The 15,304-nt window shown below is 57.2% G+C and overlaps 7 protein-coding genes across 10 annotated transcripts; 5 read left to right on the plus strand and 2 right to left on the minus strand.

Moving 5' to 3' along the window:
* Window positions 1-27: 27 nt before the first annotated feature.
* On the plus strand, window positions 28-1,625 carry ABB37_07583 (putative mitochondrial HIRA-interacting protein 5; the record flags this gene model as incomplete). Of its 2 annotated transcripts, none has more annotated exons than XM_015806274.1 (1): window positions 28-1,625. In XM_015806274.1, the coding sequence occupies exon 1, from the start codon at window positions 225-227 to the stop codon at window positions 1,623-1,625; it is 1,401 nt and encodes a 466-aa protein (XP_015655196.1). In that variant the 5' UTR covers window positions 28-224. The 2 variants fall into 2 exon arrangements, with proteins under 2 accessions (XP_015655196.1, XP_015655197.1); XM_015806275.1 differs by having other exon boundaries at window positions 87-1,625.
* A 592-nt stretch (window positions 1,626-2,217) lies between these two features.
* On the plus strand, window positions 2,218-2,581 carry ABB37_07584 (hypothetical protein; the record flags this gene model as incomplete). The annotated part of the gene is made up of 1 exon (XM_015806276.1): window positions 2,218-2,581. Exon 1 carries the CDS (start codon window positions 2,330-2,332, stop codon window positions 2,579-2,581), a length of 252 nt encoding a protein of 83 aa, XP_015655198.1. The 5' UTR covers window positions 2,218-2,329.
* Window positions 2,582-3,074: 493 nt separating this feature from the next.
* On the plus strand, window positions 3,075-3,884 carry ABB37_07585 (hypothetical protein; the record flags this gene model as incomplete). The annotated part of the gene is made up of 1 exon (XM_015806277.1): window positions 3,075-3,884. Exon 1 carries the CDS (start codon window positions 3,216-3,218, stop codon window positions 3,882-3,884), a length of 669 nt encoding a protein of 222 aa, XP_015655199.1. The 5' UTR covers window positions 3,075-3,215.
* A 645-nt stretch (window positions 3,885-4,529) lies between these two features.
* On the plus strand, window positions 4,530-10,171 carry ABB37_07586 (hypothetical protein; the record flags this gene model as incomplete). The annotated part of the gene is made up of 1 exon (XM_015806278.1): window positions 4,530-10,171. Exon 1 carries the CDS (start codon window positions 6,200-6,202, stop codon window positions 10,169-10,171), a length of 3,972 nt encoding a protein of 1,323 aa, XP_015655200.1. The 5' UTR covers window positions 4,530-6,199.
* A 482-nt stretch (window positions 10,172-10,653) lies between these two features.
* Window positions 10,654-11,610, minus strand: ABB37_07587 (putative d-xylulose reductase; the record flags this gene model as incomplete). Its single annotated transcript, XM_015806279.1, has 1 exon — window positions 10,654-11,610. One exon carries the CDS (start codon window positions 11,608-11,610, stop codon window positions 10,654-10,656), a length of 957 nt encoding a protein of 318 aa, XP_015655201.1.
* Window positions 11,611-11,899: 289 nt separating this feature from the next.
* ABB37_07588 (hypothetical protein) lies at window positions 11,900-12,619 on the plus strand (the record flags this gene model as incomplete). 3 transcript variants are annotated; one of them, XM_015806282.1, is made up of 1 exon in its annotated part: window positions 11,900-12,619. In XM_015806282.1, one exon carries the CDS (start codon window positions 11,900-11,902, stop codon window positions 12,281-12,283), a length of 384 nt encoding a protein of 127 aa, XP_015655204.1. In that variant the 3' UTR covers window positions 12,284-12,619. The 3 variants fall into 3 exon arrangements, with proteins under 3 accessions (XP_015655204.1, XP_015655203.1, XP_015655202.1); XM_015806281.1 differs by having other exon boundaries at window positions 11,900-12,604; XM_015806280.1 differs by having other exon boundaries at window positions 11,900-12,546.
* A 445-nt stretch (window positions 12,620-13,064) lies between these two features.
* ABB37_07589 (putative d-xylulose reductase) lies at window positions 13,065-14,006 on the minus strand (the record flags this gene model as incomplete). Its single annotated transcript, XM_015806283.1, has 1 exon — window positions 13,065-14,006. One exon carries the CDS (start codon window positions 14,004-14,006, stop codon window positions 13,065-13,067), a length of 942 nt encoding a protein of 313 aa, XP_015655205.1.
* Between the last annotated feature and the right edge of the window lie 1,298 nt (window positions 14,007-15,304).

Consider the following 15,304-nt stretch of genomic DNA (forward strand, 5'->3'; position numbering starts at 1 on the left):
CTCCTGCTTGATTTTCCCCTCTCCTCTAGCCTCTCTCCTGTTCTTTCTTACCTACTCTCCACGCCATTCCTCACTCCCTCACCCTCAGAAACCTGCGCACCTTTGTTCCTCGTTGCCTGGAAAAGCACTCCCCCTCCCCTTCCCTAGACCGCATAGAGGTGAGGTTTCAGCACCCGCTTTTGGTTGTTACTGCAAAGTAAATGCGCGGATGTGGTTCTCTCGTGATGCAGCGACCTCGCGGACAGGCGGGCTTTACCTCCACCCGCTGCTTCTGCGCTGCCCCTGCGGTCGCTCTACGCGTTAGGCTACCCCCCTCTCGGCGCTTCTCACCGCTGCCAAGACGCCGAGGTGCCATGACGTATGGAAGTACCTTACACGCCTTCCCTCACCTGACCTCCGCGGTGCGCTTCGCCTCGGAGTGTGCCGTGCCGAGCGGGGTCTTCGTCCGCTTCCAGCCAACCCCCAACGACGCGTGCTACAAGTTTTATGTGGACGGGATGACCTTCTTGCCTCCCGGCACACATACCGTGATGTTTGATAGTACAAACAGCTATCAGTCACCTCTGGCCCGGACGTTGCTGGATGCCCTGCCCATGGTCCAGGAGGTCACGGTCGGGACAAGCTTTGTGACGGTGCGGCGTGTCGAGGAGTCCGACGCGAGGGCTGCGGCACGCCTTTTTGTCATAAAGTGGAACAACGAGCAGAGTGAGCAAGGGGTGGAGGAGGCGGCAGCGGCAGCACACTCGCAGGCATTACAGCAGCATGTCAATGACGTGCGCGACGAGACAGAAGATGAGGCACGTCGTGCGGCAGCTGAACCGCTTCATGGAAATCGTTCGTTTCACGCAAGTCTAGACAGCGCCTCTTCTGCTTCCGCGCCATCCGGCGCTGCGGCGGAGGCGCCCATCGAGCTGGGCGGCTTCACCGTCTCCCCCTCCACACAGGATGAGCAAATCGACGAGTCCGCAATCGAGGCGCTTATCGCCGCGACAGACTGGTCGGATTTGAAGTTCCACGTCAGCGCTCTGTTAACGGACCACATCAGCAGCGGCAGCCCGCACGTCGACCCGAGTGCACCGAACCCGCATGCCGACACCGTCCCCGAGGAGGGTGACGCGGAGGTGGTGCTGATGATTAAGGAGCTCGTGGCGACGACGATCCGCCCTCAACTGCAGGACGACGGCGGTGATTTGCGCTTTATCGGCTTCGACGCCGACAGCGGGGAGATGCGGGTGGAGCTGCTGGGCGCCTGTCGCACGTGCAAGAGCAGCAAAACAACCCTGGTGGACTTGATCGAGCGCACGACACGGCACTGGATCCCCGAGGTGAAGGCGGTGAAGGATGTGTCTCGCGTGGTTTCGTTCAATCAACGTTACGCGGAGGAGGCCATGGCGGAGGTGGAGAGCAGTCGTTCCGTGGCAGACCTACTACAGGACATGGAGGTGCAGGAGAGTGGGGGCAACGAATTCGGCGAGAAGGCGTCGCGGACTGTGCAGTTCACCCCGTCCCCTGCAAAAGGCTCCTCGAATGCGGGCTACCGAGTTGTGCGCGAAGTCAAGGCTTCCGCACCTGCTGCGGACGACGGTAAGAGCGCAGTCGTCAATGCAGAGGCTTCTTCTTCCTGAGCTCCGACTCCATTGGATTCCCGAAGAAAAAAAAAAAACGAGGAAAAGAGATAACCGATTCGCTGCCATCACGGTGATCGCTGATCTGCAGCATTTTTTAAATTCCTGGTCAGGCTTCGGGGCCGAACAAGAACAACAACAGCAAAAAAGGATGGTAGTAACGCTCTTGGGTCCTTCGTGATGCAGCCGGGAGATCTATGCATGCGGAAGGCTGCGTTTCAACACGTCTTAGTCTCTTATTCATTTCTAATTGACGAGCGCCGTTGCGGCGGCATATCACTTTCATCCCTTCACATACTGTGCTATCGACGCATTCTATGCTTTTCATTGAAGAAGAGTGGAGAAGAAAAGAGAAAAGAATCACAAGTGACTCCAAGACACTTTCAGATGCACCCACTGGTGATGAGGATTAAGATTTCTTGCGGTGCATCAAGCTGGAGAGTGTTCTCAGAGCTCAACCATCTCGCTAAACCGTTGAGAGCTGACGGCGTAGTGGTCCTTAGTTTTCATTTGAGAAAAGGAATACCGATTGCTGAGTGTCGCGGTCCCTTCAGTTTTGCTCCAATGCTGTTGATGGCGTCGGTTTCAGTGAAATGCGTTGTCTAGCAAAACTACCGCGTTTTGTTTCTCTTTCTTTCAACACCCCCGTTTTTTTTCTTTTTGACGTTACCTTATTTGACCTAGCGCGCCTTCATCACATCTACATGCAGCTGTCGAGCCGCCGACGCTCTTTTCTTCAAGGGCAAGCGGCGAGACAACACAACAACCACAGACATAGTACCCTTCACGGGCGTTCACCAGGCTTTCAGGGCAGGTGGAAACACTTATCACTTGTTTGCTTCAGAACACCACTCATGCTTTTGTCGGGCCTCCCTCTCGTGGTAGAACTGTACGCTGCTGACAGGAAGAAGAAGAGAAACCAAAAAGGCGTAGTTATGGGACTTTTTGCTGGATAAATGCAAGGTGGGCGAAGCCGAACATGATACGTGGTGTCGTCCGCGTCGTGCAGGTCTCCGTCGCGGGTGATGTTTCTGCTTCTTGAAAACTGCCTCTCTTGTTTTCCGGGTTACGATGCCCTTGTTGACTCGTTTTCGCTGTCTCGGTGTCCATTTCATCGGCCTTTTCTGAGTCGATCGGACGATTATCTTCGCTGGTTGCAGCAACGCTCGCGGGCCGAGTGATCTGCCAGCTCCATCTCACGTTCAACAAACCACTCCCTCCCACACACACACGCACCGCAAAAGAAGTAGAAAAGCACATATCCTGGAATTGAATTTCGAGTAGCTTTTGGTGGATGAAATAGGCGTGGCGGCAACGGAAACTTATGAAGATTGCCGTGACACGTACTCTGCACCTGCGTTTCTCTCCGCATGCTTTATCACTCCCCATCTCATTTATGCCTTTATTCCTCCCGTCATCTGTTGGTTTTGGTTTGAGTACACGCCGCTAAGCTTCTTGAGTACCCCGTGTTGGAGGTGCGATCATGACACGTGCATTGTAGTTCAACCGCCCTCGATTTCTCTTCCGAGAGCTTCTTTTTACTTCGATATTCAACGGTAAAGAATAGCAGTTGTTTTGTAAAAGCGAACAATGCGGAAGACCGTCGTGTTAGCTGAGCGCGAGTCTTCTTTCGTTGCCACCGTCCGCGAAGACATGCCTTACCGCTGGTCCGCGCTAGACTTCTCCGTCCACCTCATCGGATCTCTCCGCCTCAATCAGATCACCTACCTCCCGCCCACCTCCCTGGAGGAGCTGAGGAACTACGATGCATCCGCCGGCGCGTCACCAGCCCTCGTGCACTCTGTTCGAGCGATAGTCCGCACCGTCACGGCGAACAACAAAGTGGAGGACTTCGTCCTTGCGTGCTTCCCATTGGAAGTGAGCCGTTTAACGAAGGCCGAGCTCTTCACGGTACCGCCGACGGCGAAAAGCGCGGAAGCAGCCGCAGCGGATGATTTACCCCACACCGGCTCCGTCACCGCCGCCGTGCACCCTGCTTCGTCCAACGCGGAGTCGGGGCCCTCACCGCGTCTGCCGTCCATCTCCTCACTTCTGCCGCGGCGACGCGATGCTTTTGAGCACTTGACGAACACGTTTGTGCTGCCCTGTGCCACGGATGTGGCTTCAGGGTTGGATGTACATGTGGGGCTGGACGGGTTTACCGAGCTGCGGGTGGAGGGCCCGGGGACGGTGGTGTTTAGCGGCGAGGAGAAGCTTGGTGTGCTCAACCCCAGCAGAGGTGAGTACAGCTTTCAGTGAATTGGAAGTGGTTGGCTCCCGCGCTGTGATCGCACCGCAGCCATCGCCACATCACTGTCAGCTAGAAAAACGGTGAGAGAAGGAGGCACTTTAACGCATCGATTAAGAGTAGTCACACACATAAATGCACCCTCCCTAACAGTGCCCTTTGACTAAGAAATCCTCTTTAATAAACGGTCGACGCCGTCAACGGTGGAGTCGGAAAACAGCAAGAGAACACGGTGTGATACGCATCGCGGATTCGCTTTGAGTTTACCGAGGAGCTCCGCTGGGGAGACGGCATTCTGACGAGTACCCACGCCTTGCAACGTCATACGTAAGCAATGCCGAAGAGGACGAAACAAATGAGCAAATACGCAGCGTTCCGTAGCTTTTTGCTGTGCCTCGTTTCCGTTTTTATGTTTTCCGGGAAGCTTTAAGAGGTGCAGCGGAGAGAGAGAACGCCGCGTCAGTGCTTTCACTCTGCCGTCGAAGGTGCGGATGCGGGCCGCACACGCTTTTTTTTTCCCGGCGCTGTCCAGCGCTCTTTGATGCGTGGCCTTCTGTTCATCTTCCCCCACTCCCCCCTTTGCCTCTGCTTCCTTCGCAACCTTTTAACCACGAATGCGGCACTCCCACACACGCTGCTGGGGTGACGGTACGTGCAGCTCCCCCTCCCCCCACCACCTCTAGCGTTCTCTGCCTTACTTTTGCGCTAACACGAAGAGAAGAAGGGCGTCAAACCGGAAACGCACAACTCTGGACGCCTTCCGCGCCAGTGCAGCCGAAGGTGCGTCGAGAGAAAGTCGCAGCAACCACAGATGAAAGTCATCGTGCACGGTGGTACTCTTTTTTTCGTTTCTCCCCCTCTCTCTCGTTGCTCGAACGCAGACGATCCTCCAGAACCTGCGTCTTCTTATTTTCGGAGCCGCACTTGATTTGTTATTTTTACCATCGCGTTTGCTTAAGCGCACTTCTGCAAGTGCTTCTTTCTTCGGTTTTTCTTTCTTCTTGCTTTGCTCGTGCAAACGCTTCCTTCGTAGTAGAAAGGCGAAGTACAGAAAAATTTTGCGCTCTCCTCGTCACAGCAACATCGCTGTCACACGTGTGTAGCTCGCCATGGCTTCTTTATTTTTTCCCTGCACCGATACTTTCTATTGCTCTGCTTGGTCGCGTTATTGTTCAGGGGCGCAACGACTGCTCTTGAGTTTTTAGCTTTTACTTGACTATCGTAATTCAAAGAGAGAAAGGTTCGTGCGGTCCTTCTGCGTTGCAGCCTTGCAGCGCACGCCGGAATTTGCGCGCACACAGACACACAGACACACACACACATCCACACGATGAGTGCTCGACGCCACTCCTCCAACAACACCAACTCCTCATGGCCGTCCCGCTCGCTTTCCTCCGCGTCCGAGGCCATCTTCCCTACGAGGAACGCCGGCGCCGTACCACCTCTGTTAGGACTTCAACAAGTGGCCGGTAACACCTTTTCCATGCGAGAGATGACGGTGTCATGGGCCTTGCCTGTCAACACCCTTGATGAAGCAGCGACCGCAGCGACCGCCACTCACTCCCCGCTCGTGCGGCCCGAACCGTGCTTGCCTTCGCAGCTTCCAGCAAACACAGCAGCAACGATGACAACAGCAGAGAGGACGTCAGCCGCTGCCGCAGCAGCGACTTCGTGCATTACGTCCAACACATCACCGAGGGCGGGGTGGCCTGAGCGGTTCCCGGCGCCACTGTCTTCTCGTACCACTCCTCGTTCGATGCATAACGGAGCATCGAATCAGTTTAAGCATGCACCGCATGACTTACAGCAGCAACTACAGGGCACTAGCTCTGTTGAAGCAAACATGTTTTCCCGCCGTTTCCGTGCGTCTGGCCGACGCTGGAAGGGCCGAGCGGCAACGTCTCCGCGCCAGCCGCTGCAACCAACCACCACAAATGGGAGTTTTCCACACGCACAGGGGCTGGCGGACGCTGTGGCAGGTGCGACGTCGCGTTCCGCCTCAGTTTCGCCGGTTGGTGCACTAAACAGCGTCGACGCGTTCTTGAGTCCTCCTACGTTTGACCCCATAGAGCACCGTGCGCAGGAGATGATAAGCTGCGCCTACCAGTGCGCACGGTCTTGCCATTTCGGCACACACGTGCCCATCTCCTGCACGATGAGTAGCTGTCCCGACACGAGTGACGCCACAACACTTCTGATCGCTCCGCATCAGCCGCTGCTGCCCTCCGCGATGAATGGAACGAGGCGCGTCGCCGTCCACCACAGCTCTTCCCTGTCTCTGTCGCCCCTGCTGTCCGCGCAGCACGCAGATGGGAGAAGCTCCCAAATGCCGCTTCTCTCTCCCTCTGATGCGGCGGTGCAGCCAGCGCAGATGGATGCCCTCCGAAACCTTTTCCAGCAGTACATCGAGGCGCAACGTGCTTTGAAGCCAGCGTTGCGGCAGCTGCACCTTTCTCCGCACGAACCTCTCCCGCCTGCGTTGCAGGAAGCGGTGCTGGAGAAGGTGCTGAACTTTGCGGCACAGCTGCATCCCCAAGCGCCCCCACAACTGGCACCCGCTGCTTCGGACGGTGACAAGGGGTATCCTCTACGCCACAGACCCCCCAGTGGTTCGTCTTACACGGACTCGATGACGTCTTCAACAGCACAAGCAGAGAGGCAGAAAGCGACGCAGAGGGACACGCCACGGCAGCGTGTGGTGCAGCGCAAATGTGAAGACGTGGGCTGGGATGCCATCCTGCCTTTTCTTGCCGACCCGCCCGTCGGTGCACACGCCACACTGCGTGCCGTGGGACCGGGAAGTCGGCGCCGCCTCGAGCAACACGCGTGGAGTTGGATGGTGGAGGAAGTGCGCGCGGTTGTCTGCCCTTTTATCGTGGAGAACGGCGCGGAGATGCACGTGCGGGACTCTTACGCACGACTGGACGGGCGCGAGCGTCAGTACGTGGGGAGTGTGCCGGTAGCTCGACGGACCCCTGTGCCGGTGCCAAGGCACGAAACCACCCCAGAGGAGCGTCGGCTGCTGGACGGGACGGTGCTGCTTGACTGCGAGCGGCAGTCTCTGTTACTGGACCGGGCGTGGCGTGAGGGTTGGCTGCACCGCCGCTCCACCTCGCACCTGCTCTTTCTCAGCCCGGCGTTCGCGCAGCCCAACTCCCTGCGCTTTCTGCGCCTCAATCCCTCCCGCGTTCACGTCGACGGCGTTTGCTGTGACGTGCTGCGACCGAGGCGCCATCAACCCCACAACGCCCACGGAACCGACAGCAATGTCGCGGTGGGCGTAGCAGGCTCACCAGGCTTGGGAGACGTCCATGCCAGTACGGTGTCCCGTGCAGGTTTAACCCCGCCAGTGCCGCCCTTGCTGGACGGCCGACCAGCCGCGGAGTTCCGCGTGACCCGCAAGCTGCTCGGCGACGCCGTGAGCGCCATCTCGCGTGAGCGGGCCCGCAGCGCCGAGGTCGCCACACGCCCACAGCTGTCGCTCCGGCTCACCTCCCTCTCCACGACCGCCGCCGCCCGCGCAGCGCAAGAGCTCGCGAACTCTCCTGCGAGCACGTCGTCGCTGGACGCTCCGCACGTGATGCAGCTGGGCACTCTGCACAACGGCGACAGTTGCAGCAGCAGTGGTGGTCGTGGTGAGGTCGTCAGTACACAGCAGGAAACACCGAATCTCTTCTGTACTCCTTCCCCGCACCACCCATGCTTTCGGCACGAGGCGCTACCGGTTGTGGTGGAAGACGTCAACGGCGCCACCCACGTCTTCTGCACGCGCGCCACGTCGATGGAGTCCGATATGATGCGTGGGCTGATGCGTGGGTGGCTGCAGCACCATCACCGGCTGCGCCGTCAGCCCCTCTACAGCACCGCCGCCGACTTTTTGCTGGTGGGAGCCGCCACGCAGCGGAAGAGCGGTGCTCTTGCGGAGGCTGACGACGTCGACTACGTGGTGTGCACCGCGATACCGTCCGCGGCGGAGGCGGCGGCTCTGCACGGAGACGCCACGGCGCCTTCCTCGCTGCGTGGAGCACACGCCGCCGAAGCGACTCAACACACCGAGACTGCTGTGACGATTGGCGGCGATGAAGGCAAAAGGGTGATGAAGGATACTGCTGCCTGTCCTGTGCTGCTGCGCGACGTTGAGCAGTTGGGCTGTGTGGCGTCCCCGGCTTCTGGCTTGCAAGAGAACGCACACCGCACCGCCGCTGCTGCGCGCCTCTTCCACGTTCGTCTGCAGGAGTGGCGCGCAAAACGCGAAGACGTCGTGCGGCGGATGGACACTGTCGACCCGTCGTGGCTGATGGTGGGCGACTGCCGTGGCCCGCTGCCCCGACCGCTGGCCCTCCACGTGACGGAGCAGCACCTGCCTTGGCTGGCGCGACAGCTGTGCCCCGACAGCGAGGGCGGAGGCCTAGCGGACTTGCAGGAGCTGCACCTGTGTGTGGCGGAGTTGCTACTGCCGCCTGGGTGGGTGTCGGCATGGCAGTGGTGTTTGAGCATCCTGCGTAGCCGCCGGAACCTCCTCGTCGTGAGTATCGTGGCAGACGCTTCTCCATCACCCATGGCGCCGGCGGCGGCGACCGGGGAGGACTGCATGAAAAACGTTGACGATTCCACTGTCGTGCCTGCTTTGGAATGCCTCAGTGACACCGCGGCAGGTCCGATCCGTGCGCAGTTCATGGAGGCGCTGTTAGACATTTCCTCTTTGCAAGTGTTGGATTTGCATGGGGTCACCGCTGAGGCGGTCATGCAGCTGCTTCAAGCGCGTACCTCCGCAGAGGCAGCGGGCGGAGAAGCAAACCAGCAGTCTTTCGGTGAGGTTTCCTGCGTCAGACTGGCGCGACTCCGCGATTTGTACGTGACAGTGCGCAGAGGCCACGATGCCGGCGCCGGCCCGCGATCCACCCACTCCGGCGAAGTATTTCTCTCCGCTGCGGTGTTTCCGTCTCTGCAGGTCTTCTGGTTGGATGCGCCGCGGCTGCGCCGCTTTACCTTCGGCACATCCCTTGTGCTGCGAGAGCTGCACCTCGTCTCTGACTCCGTCCTCCTCTGCTCCGCCTTACGTGGAGTGGAGGCGCTACCCTTTCTTGAGGTGCTGCACGTGGAGCGTGCCGTCATTGACGACTGCGCCTTTTTGGGCGACTGTCTTGCCTTGCGGGAGCTGCTGCTGCACGCGTGCCGTCTCTCACCGACGCTGCTCGCTGCATCTGTGGGGGGCGCTGCCAGCGGCGACAGCGGACAGGCGGAGGAGCTCCGTGGCGTCGAGCGGGCCCCGAGCCTGGAGACGCTCTCGCTGTGCTATACGGACGAGGTGAGACAGCTGCGTAACTTTGCGCGGTGTCGCAGTCTACGGCGAGTGCTGCTCACACGATGCAACGGCGTTAGCACCTCCTCTATCGCCGGGTTCGAGTGTTTGCCACGCTTGGAACTGCTGGCGCTAGAGTACACCCGTGTCAGCGCGCTTTCTCACTTTTCCAAGGCACCTGCGTTGCAAGTGCTGCGCGTGGATGGGTGCAAGCGGGTGCTGCGCTCGTCGGTCATGGGACTGGAGATGACCCCGCACCTGCGAGAGCTGTCGCTGCAGGACACGAACGTATCGACTGTGGCCAACTTCGGTGGCGGCTGCACGGCACTGCGGTCGCTGGACTTGAGCGGGTGCCGGCACCTGGACGTGGACGGGCTGCAGGGCATCCAGGCGCTGCCGCAGCTCGAGGTGCTGTCGCTCTCTCACACGCCCATCACCGACGTCGATTTCCTCGCCGACTGTATGAGGTTGACGACGTTGTACGTGGAGGGCTGCACGGGGCTCCTGCCCGCGGCGCTGGAGGAGCTGCGGAGCTCGCCGGTGCTGCGGAGAATCATGGCGAACGGCTGCACCAGCCTAACGAGGGTCGGCCAGCTCGGTCGGTGTCGCCTGCTGGAGGCGCTATCGGTTGCCGGTGCCGTGGCTTTAACGACGGCGGGGACGCAGGGCATCGAGCACAGCCCCCACCTGCGCTTTTTGGATCTTTCTGGCACGGCTGTGCATTCCCTCCGCTTCCTCGCACGCGGCTGCCGAGGCCTGCGCTACTTGAGTGTGCGGGGCTGCCCGCTGATCAGAAGCCTTCGCGAGCTCCACGGAGTCGAGGAGCTGCCACGGTTGCGGACGTTCAACATGGAAAACTTGAGGGTGACTGGCAGCCTCGATTTCTTGACGGTGTCAACGTCGCTGCAGCACGTGTCCTTTAGCGGCTGCGCCGGCCTGACGGAGGAAGACGTGCGTGCGCTGCAGCGCTCCGACATCAGCACCTCCATCCCGTGACCAGCTTCTGCTGTCTAATCGTCGTGCCTGCGTCCTTATTTATCTTTCTTTTACTTGCTCTCTGCAGGTATTTCCACAAAACCCCTTCACCTGAGGAGTAGAACATAAAAGAGATGAAACGTGTGCTCATCACAGTTAGCTGCTTCTATACCGGACATTGGCCGAAAGCTGATAGTGCATCCAAAGACCTGACAGACGTTGACACGCCAAGCAATTAGGATGCCGCGAGTGTGTGTGTGTGTGTGCGTTGCTTCTGATTACCGGGTTTGGTGATTGGTGGCTGCTGTTTTCGTCCGTGTTATCACGTCTTCCTCACCATTTTCTCTCCGCCTACTCCTACGCCCACAGATTTCTCGCTAATTAATAGTATTGTTTTCTTCTGCTGTTGATCTCCATCTGGCTCAGACAACCTCACTCGACGCACTCACCGACAGCGCAAAGCAAAAAAAAAGGGAGACCCTTTCTCTGTTTATTTGCACTCCTCACCGAATCATTTGCAGCTTCAGAAAAATGGTCCTCATGAAGAGTCTCGTGCTGGAGAAGAAGGGCGTTATCCGCATCCGCGACGCCTGCGTGGCATCCAGCTGAATCATGATCTTAATATCCTTCGGGTCGCGAGAGAGGGCACGCTCGTACGCCTTCACGCTGTCCTTGAAAGGAAACTTGGCGCTGATGAGCGGCTTCACGTTGAGCTTGCCAGAGCTGAGCAGGCGGATGATCTTCGGGTACACGTTGCGGTAGCGGAAGATCGTCTGGAAGGTAATCTCCTTCGCCTGCGACGAGACAACATCGAGCACCACCGGCTTGATCGGCATGCCCACCAGCACGCAGGTCGCACCAGGGGCGGCGCACTCGTAGATCAGGTTGTAGGCCGCTCCGTTGCCGGTGCACTCAAAGACGCGGTCAGCGCCGTTGCCGCTCGTTACCTCGTCAACCACCTTCTTCAGCTCCTCCTTGTTCTTCGAGTTCACCGGGCGCAGACCGGGGTAGCGCCTCGCCATCTCCAGACGCGCATCCAGCACATCGCAAATGACCACCTCGGAGCAGCCGCCGGCGAGGGCGGACAGGGCCGTGACGATACCGATCGTGCCGGCGCCGATCACGAGGGCCACGTCGCCAGGCTTGATGCCCGCCTTGGTGGCGGAGTGCATACCGACAGCGATCGGCTCGCACATCGCACCCTCCTCGTAGCTCACATTGTCGGGCAGCTTGAAGCACAGTGCGGACGGGTGGATCACGGTGGTGCTCATGCAGCCATCGATGGGCGGTGTGGCGAAGAAGGTGAGATCGGGGTCGAGGTTGTAGATGCCGTTGAGCGTCTGCGTGGAGTTCCAGCGAGGAATGCCAGGCTCCAGGGCAACGCGATCACCGACCTTCAGGTTCTTCACCTCGGGTCCAACCGCCACGACCGTGCCAGACGCCTCGTGGCCGAGGATCATCGGCTCTTTGACCACGAAGGGGCCGATGAAGCCGTGCTCGTAATAGTGCACATCGCTGCCGCAGATGCCCACGCTGTGGATCTTCACACGGCAGTCACTCGGGCCCAGCGTGTCGTTCACCTCGGCCAGCAAGTTGTAGAGTTACATTGCGTGCGTGCTAACGTAACGTGTCGATAGTAAAGGACAAAACGTGCTGACATCAAAACTTATTGTGTTGAGGCAGACAGTCAGGCAAGCAGAGGGTGCTGTTGATTTTAGTGTTTCTCTTCTCATTATTTTTTCATCATCGATGGCCGCTTTGCTCTGCCTGCGTCAACCTCCCTTTATTATTATTATTATTATTATTATTAAGTTTTCTTCTCTCTTTCTCCACAAAAGTTCACGAAATAAATACCTTCAGTTCTCATTTTCGTTTCTCTCTCCTATAGGATTTGGCCAAGAAGAAAGCGCACCCGCAGCGACGTCGGCTATCAACCCACCGATAAGATCAACACCCTTTCAAGCGCCTCTTTTCCCACCATCTCTAAAAATATATATGTTCTTCATTTTTTCGTTCAGACTCGTACGCGAATATATAAGAGTATTTTTCCCCTCTCCCTTTTTCTGCCCTTCTCGCATCGTTCGTTTGCTGTGTCGGAGCACGCACTTTCACGCGCAAAAGAGGGAATCGTAAAGTAATGTAGCGCACCGTTTGAAGGAGAAAGGATGTGCCGAGCAAGGACGGTTGACCGCGTTCTTCGACGACGGAAAGGCGGAGCACATCTTTTTTTTTTGCTTTCGCGTTCCCATCGTTGTGCCACACTTACGTGTTTTTTTTTCTGTTTCTGTTCGCTTTCTCTTTGTTTCCCTTCTTCCTGTGAAACCCGAAAACGTGTCAAAAGTTCTTCTCTTCCTTCCCATTTTACTTGTAAGTTTCTCTTGGAGTTAACGAATTCGAATTCTTTCAGCCGTGAGACTCTTTCACGTTCTTTCTGCCCCGTCCATGTGCTCACGCAAAGTGTTTACACGCAAGCCGCTTCAACTTGATGAGTTGAAAAAAGAAATAGAATCGGGTTTCATCGGATGCCACAGAGTGCAATGGAAAGCAATTTCGCTTTAGTGAATGAAATGAAAATGCTATGGTTGTTAGTACTGTACTTGGCTTCGATGATGGGCGGTGTACAATTGGCGCTGCGCTTCCTGAGGCACCGTGACGATTCTAGTCTGCAAGATGTGATGTTGATGAGACCTTTCTTTGCTTCCGCTCTCACGCTTTCTTCGGTGTCCTTTCTCTTCCCCTTTCTTTTCTCTGCAGCCACCACAGCTTCCAATTATCGGCTCCATCCCGTTATCTTCTTCTGCATTACCGCATAGCTTCCAACGTACGCTGCCGCGGCTCTCTCTACCCGCGTCGTCACCAGACCCCAACGCTCACCGCTTACTGTTGTTTATTACATCACCTCGTTGCCCACGTGTCAACACATCACAATGGTTCTCATGAAAGGCCTTGTAATGGAGAGGAAGGGCGAGGTAAAGCTGCGCGACGTCTGCGTGGCATCCAGCTGAATCATGATCTTAATATCCTTCGGGTCGCGAGAGAGGGCACGCTCGTACGCCTTCACGCTGTCCTTGAAAGGAAACTTGGCGCTGATGAGCGGCTTCACGTTGAGCTTGCCAGAGCTGAGCAGGCGGATGATCTTCGGGTACACGTTGCGGTAGCGGAAGATCGTCTGGAAGGTAATCTCCTTCGCCTGCGACGAGACAACATCGAGCACCACCGGCTTGATCGGCATGCCCACCAGCACGCAGGTCGCACCAGGGGCGGCGCACTCGTAGATCAGGTTGTAGGCCGCTCCGTTGCCGGTGCACTCAAAGACGCGGTCAGCGCCGTTGCCGCTCGTTACCTCGTCAACCACCTTCTTCAGCTCCTCCTTGTTCTTCGAGTTCACCGGGCGCAGACCGGGGTAGCGCCTCGCCATCTCCAGACGCGCATCCAGCACATCGCAAATGACCACCTCGGAGCAGCCGCCGGCGAGGGCGGACAGGGCCGTGACGATACCGATCGTGCCGGCGCCGATCACGAGGGCCACGTCGCCAGGCTTGATGCCCGCCTTGGTGGCGGAGTGCATACCGACAGCGATCGGCTCGCACATCGCACCCTCCTCGTAGCTCACATTGTCGGGCAGCTTGAAGCACAGTGCGGACGGGTGGATCACGGTGGTGCTCATGCAGCCATCGATGGGCGGTGTGGCGAAGAAGGTGAGATCGGGGTCGAGGTTGTAGATGCCGTTGAGCGTCTGCGTGGAGTTCCAGCGAGGAATGCCAGGCTCCAGGGCAACGCGATCACCGACCTTCAGGTTCTTCACCTCGGGTCCAACCGCCACGACCGTGCCAGACGCCTCGTGGCCGAGGATCATCGGCTCTTTGACCACGAAGGGGCCGATGAAGCCGTGCTCGTAATAGTGCACATCGCTGCCGCAGATGCCCACGCTGTGGATCTTCACACGGCAGTCACTCGGGCCCAGCGTGTCGTTCACCTCTCCCAGCAAGTTGTAAAACGAGGGACCCCTTTAATAATGAGGTGCGACTATGCCATCTTGGAAGACGTTGCCATGTCGGAAAATGAACGTCGACGCTAACGTAGGCGAGGGATGAAGAAAGTGTGAGGACTCCTTTTTCTCCCTTTGAACTTTACCGTTAACCAGTCCCTGCAATCGTTGTGATTGCACATGGAAGGAACTTGTGTGCGTAAGTGTGCATGTGTCTCTCCTCATTTTTACGGCACCCTCGCTACGTTGGCGTCGCGCCTTATTATTGTTATTATTATTCTTATATATTTGTTTCGCAATCACGTAGTGCACATCCGTGCTCTATTCCACCCCACCCCACCCCATCCCCTTTTTTTGTTTTCTTGGTTTTTTGAGAGCGTGCTTTTTTCTCCTTCTACAGTACGTTAAGGATGAGGTGTAAACCTCCTCCGATCAAACTCAGAGCAGCTTGTGTGCTGGAGCTGTTTTGCGAGCTTTCTCGTTTCTCATTGTTTCTCTCGTGCTTTTCCTTTCTGTGAAAGGGAGAGTTCCACCCTCTTTGAGGATAGTACGGTCCGTACTCTCTTACATAGAGCGTACTACCAATATATGAATATACACATAAGAAGATGAGCGTCTTCTGCGTCCTCCGGTGGTGCGTGTGCGGCACGGCAGTGGTGGCGCTTGATGAGACTAGTCCCGAAGAACGCCGTTCGATTGGTCTCGTCTTTTTATCACACTCTCCGTGCGGTCTGGGGGAGGGTCTTCATCTTCTTCCTTTTTGGATTTTCTACTAGTTTTCTTTTCTGTTCTTTGTCCTGCAAAGGTCCAGCAACGAAGGCGGTGGCGTAAGTCACCGGGTTGCAGAGCGCATCTACGCGTCAGCTGCAAGAGGGAAGCAAGCTTCTTCTTTCTTTTTTCTCCCCCCTTTTATCGAAATTATTAAGTGCTCTTCTTTTAGCCATTTCTCTTCCCTCGGCCCCCATGAAACACACAAGAAATACTAGAAAAGAAAATGGTTAACTTCACGCAATTCGTCAACGTCGAGTTGGTTTGCTCTCGTCCGCTACTTATGTTAAATATATGTTTTGCTCATGGAGAACGGTGCGAGTGAAGTGACGCATCGACGACCCTGATCATGCGGATGGAAACTCTCTTTTCAAAACGCCTAAACGGCCATTCAGCGT

This window comes from Leptomonas pyrrhocoris (assembly GCF_001293395.1).
Source record: "Leptomonas pyrrhocoris isolate H10 chromosome Unknown, whole genome shotgun sequence".
In the NCBI taxonomy this organism is placed as follows: domain Eukaryota; phylum Euglenozoa; class Kinetoplastea; order Trypanosomatida; family Trypanosomatidae; genus Leptomonas; species Leptomonas pyrrhocoris.